The sequence below is a fragment of the Sabethes cyaneus genome, chromosome 1 (assembly GCF_943734655.1).
Source record: "Sabethes cyaneus chromosome 1, idSabCyanKW18_F2, whole genome shotgun sequence".
NCBI lineage: Eukaryota > Metazoa > Arthropoda > Insecta > Diptera > Culicidae > Sabethes > Sabethes cyaneus.
This window is the reverse complement of record NC_071353.1, coordinates 62653550-62657479: the sequence shown is the minus strand read 5'-3', so window position 1 is coordinate 62657479 and position 3930 is coordinate 62653550. Positions and strand designations below refer to the sequence as shown.

The following is a 3930-nucleotide window of genomic DNA, read 5'->3' as shown; positions in this document are numbered from 1 at the left end:
TTTTTTAAACATAAAATGGTTGCAATCGGTGATTAATGATATTTACTCAACTTCTAAAGCATTTACATTAAATTTTTTCATATTGAAAAAGGGTCTCGATTTTGGCACGGTTTCGATTTTGGCAACATAGGCAAGACGCATTTGTTGCCAAATTCGAAATTCTGCTGTATATCAACTTACACAATTTTCTGTTATTTTACGCTTTTTAATCAAGTTTGAATATAGCCAAGTTTGAATATCGCCATGATTTTGAAAATTCTCCTCCAGATTCATTATATGTAAATTGATAGGCCTTTTTCGTAATTAAACCTTCGAAGTTATATCACTGAAGAGTTTCTGTGTTGAAATAAATTTGAAATAATCAGGTATGGATAACACAGTAGAATAAACACTAACTATGCATTTTTTAGGTCGCACTTGCCCCGGGGTACCTTATACTAAACCCGAGTTGGGCGTGGGTAAACGGCCCATTGCATTAACCATAGGTTTAGTATATTTAATTTCATGAATTCTCTTTTGTACATAATATTCTGCCTGGGAAACACCAATTATATATTCTTATTTTTGTTATTACAATCTATAGTTTACTATAATTATTAAAAATGATGATGATGATTATGTTTAATTCAAATTTCTCTTGAGTAGGATACAGTTAACCAGCTTGCTATCGAGTTTTTCTAATACCTAATCAAGGATTTTTTTATCGCATTATGCACAAAGCTATGGCGCGCGTTATTATTTACTAGCGTACATATTTACTTGTGTTAGCTTTTTTATCTCTCAACAGTTCTGTGCTTCTGTTAGGGGTTTTCTTGTGGCGTGAGTCGATGGATGGCACGATGAAAATTACGTCCGCTTTTACGAACAGACACGTGTCGAAGCAACAGATGAAACTAGGAGTGTATCCTTTAGTCGACTCGCGAGTGCAAACGAACTATGTGCAGCAGTTAGTGGCTGGGATGATCAGAACGAACTGAATGGTAGTTTTTGGACGACAAGAGGATTCAAAAATTTTGTGGAAATATTGTTTGCTCAAGAACGCACAATAAACTAGTGTTGAGAAAAATCAAATTGTGAATTGAAAGTTGCGGAATTCCTTGAAGCGGTTATTTATTTTCGCCGATATATCAACCTGTTTGCTACAATATGTTTTCGCTCATCAGCAAAGAACGACGCCAAAGTCGAGCATTTGTAGCGTTCGTCATTTATATATCACTGTATCTGGATAATATGTTGCTTACAGTGATTGGTGGGTGATTTTTCACTAACTCTTTCAATAGCATATTAAATAGTCCAATTTATTATTGCAGTTCCAATACTTCCTGATTATTTAGTGCATTTCTATTCCAATACAAATGCGACCATTATTATTCCAAAAAGTGTGATGTACAAACATTTTGACCTTCACTATGTTCCAAAACTGATGGGTGCTACATCTGGACACGTTTCTTTAAATAACCTAACAACAACGGATCAATCAATTCCACTTGAATCCGAAAATGGCTCAATTGGTATTCTGTTAGCTGTTAAGGCTCTTGTGCAGCTACTGTTTAATCCAATTGTTGGCAATGTTTCGACCAAGATAGGATACAGCATTCCGATATCGTTTGGAACGTTCAACCTGCTATTAGCTTCGATGATCTTCGCGTTTGGTCAATCGTATGCGTCCTTATTTATAGCAAGAGCCATCCACGGGGTTGGATCTGCGTGTATTTGTGTATGTGGAATGAGCCTTGTTGCTCAACTGTATACAGAACCGGATAAGAGATCAAGGATAATGGGTACAATTATGGGCAGCATTGCTGTAGGCGTTCTAGTTGGATATCCATTTGGCGGAATTGCATACGACATTCTTGGGAAGGCTGCTCCATTCCATATACTTTCGATTCTTTGCCTAGTGATATTACTGACACAATTTTACAGTTTGGATTTTGTAACACGACATAAGACATCATCCATAGTGTCTGGTGATGAACGTTCCAAATGGTGGCCGCTCTTGACGAACAAAATGATACTTATAATAATCGGTGGAATTTGGATATCTACTTCAGCCATGTCCATTTTGGAACCTTGTTTACCCTTGTGGATGATGAACGTATTACATCCGAAAAAATGGCAGCTGGGAACTGTATTTATTCCGGATTCCGTTGGATATTGGATTGGAACTAATTTTTTTGGAGGAATTGCGTACAAATTTGGACAAATCAAAATTGCAATTTTGGCAGTGACCTCGGTCGGCATATCTTGCATTATAATACCATCTGCAACGACCGTTTTAGGCCTTCTTTTGCCACATTTTGGACTTGGACTGGGAATTGGTGTAATAGACGCTGCACTGATTCCTCTACTAGCTACCATTGTGGACAATCAATGTACTAGCGACAACGAAAGTGACATATGCAAGTGTTGATCCATAAAGTGGAAAAATTACGTATTGACAAATATAAATTATTTTCAGGTGAATCAACTCCAAATTATGGGGCAGTATACGCTATTCAACAAATCGCAGTTAGTCTTGCCTATTCCTTAGCTCCAATCGTAGGTGGTGAGTTAGTGCCTTTGATTGGCTTTTCATGGTTGATGAGAATCATTGGAATATTAAACCTGATGTATGGACCATTCCTGGTTTATTTTGGTACAAAGGAACCAGTTTGTAACATGATGCATAAACAGTGCGGAATACCCCTTACATTGCCGGATCTATCAAGCTCAGAGGGAGGTTATAAGCGTTTCTATAACACCGTCGAATAAATTTATCGAAGTTATCAGCTGGCCCATTAAATTGGTAACTGCTAGAGGGTAATCTAATAAGTCTCTTATCACAACGAACCATACGTAACTAGGAAAGTTCAGCTTGAAAATAAGTGTTGTTGGATGTTATGTGAAAGCAATTCTGTGTGAAACAGAATTTAATAAATCGCTGCTTTCGGCCGGACATGCGCTCTCGGCAGACTGTTGATATCTGAGCAGAAAGGAATCACAACATATTACTGAACGTAGTTAAGATGAACAGAACAGAGTAACTGTATATTGAAACTTGATTTTGGTTTGTCTGGCATAGTTCATTGAAGTAATAAAACCTACCTTAATCCTTTCAACAGTGAATCATCACATAGTCCCATATTGATTATACCGATTTCAACTGCTATAAAGACAACAAAGCGATCCCGATTCTATAGATTTCTGCGCTCATTTAGTTAATTATTTAATGGCGATTCGTCCAGGGGAAGTGGATAAAAAAAAGATACATCAAAATAAACCATGGAGCAAACATGATGAATGCAATCTGCAGAAGTAAAATCGTGTTTTTTGAAGTTTATGTATCTTTTTTCGGAAACTAAAATAAATATTCGAACATTTTTTTTGGTTAGGTTAGTTAAGTTAAGGAAAAGAATTTTATAAATGCCTTGTATTTCGTTTTTCGGGTTATGTTTTGTTACAAGCCTCAACAGTTATAGAAGTCTCTCCATACGAATTGTAAATTTAATTTATATAAACCGATTCTCTATTGTTGTTTCTAAGACAAAAATTGTGAAAGAAAATAGTGTACCACTTTCACTGTAAAGAAAAGAATATTTTTGCTAAGGAATCGTTTTAATTCTGGTTATTTTCTTTTTTGTTCGCACACCATGAAACTGAATAAAATCGATATTTTCAATGCAAAAACTGAAGCAACTAAGCTAGAAGGTGCGAACCTTAGCGCCTGCTCGGGTGAGAGGCAGCTCAAACAGCGTCTGGGATGGCCTAAGAAGACAGACCCACCACCAGGATGTAGGTATCGCGACCCTGGTAAGATAATATACCGAAACTTTCGTTCGTACTACAAAAAACGAAAATGGAAATACGGAACGCATTAATTGATATAGGACACGACAAAAAACAAGGAAACGGTCGATGGATAACGATTGGAAACTTGGTACTTAGAATATC

At 36.6% G+C, this 3930-nt stretch overlaps 1 protein-coding gene across 1 annotated transcript; it reads left to right on the top strand.

Moving 5' to 3' along the window:
- Positions 1-1146: 1146 nt before the first annotated feature.
- LOC128732628 (synaptic vesicular amine transporter) lies at positions 1147-2751 on the top strand. Its single transcript, XM_053825920.1, has 3 exons — positions 1147-1249; positions 1311-2399; positions 2459-2751. The coding sequence occupies exons 1-3, from the start codon at positions 1147-1149 to the stop codon at positions 2749-2751; spliced, it is 1485 nt and encodes a 494-aa protein (XP_053681895.1).
- Positions 2752-3930: the final 1179 nt, after the last annotated feature.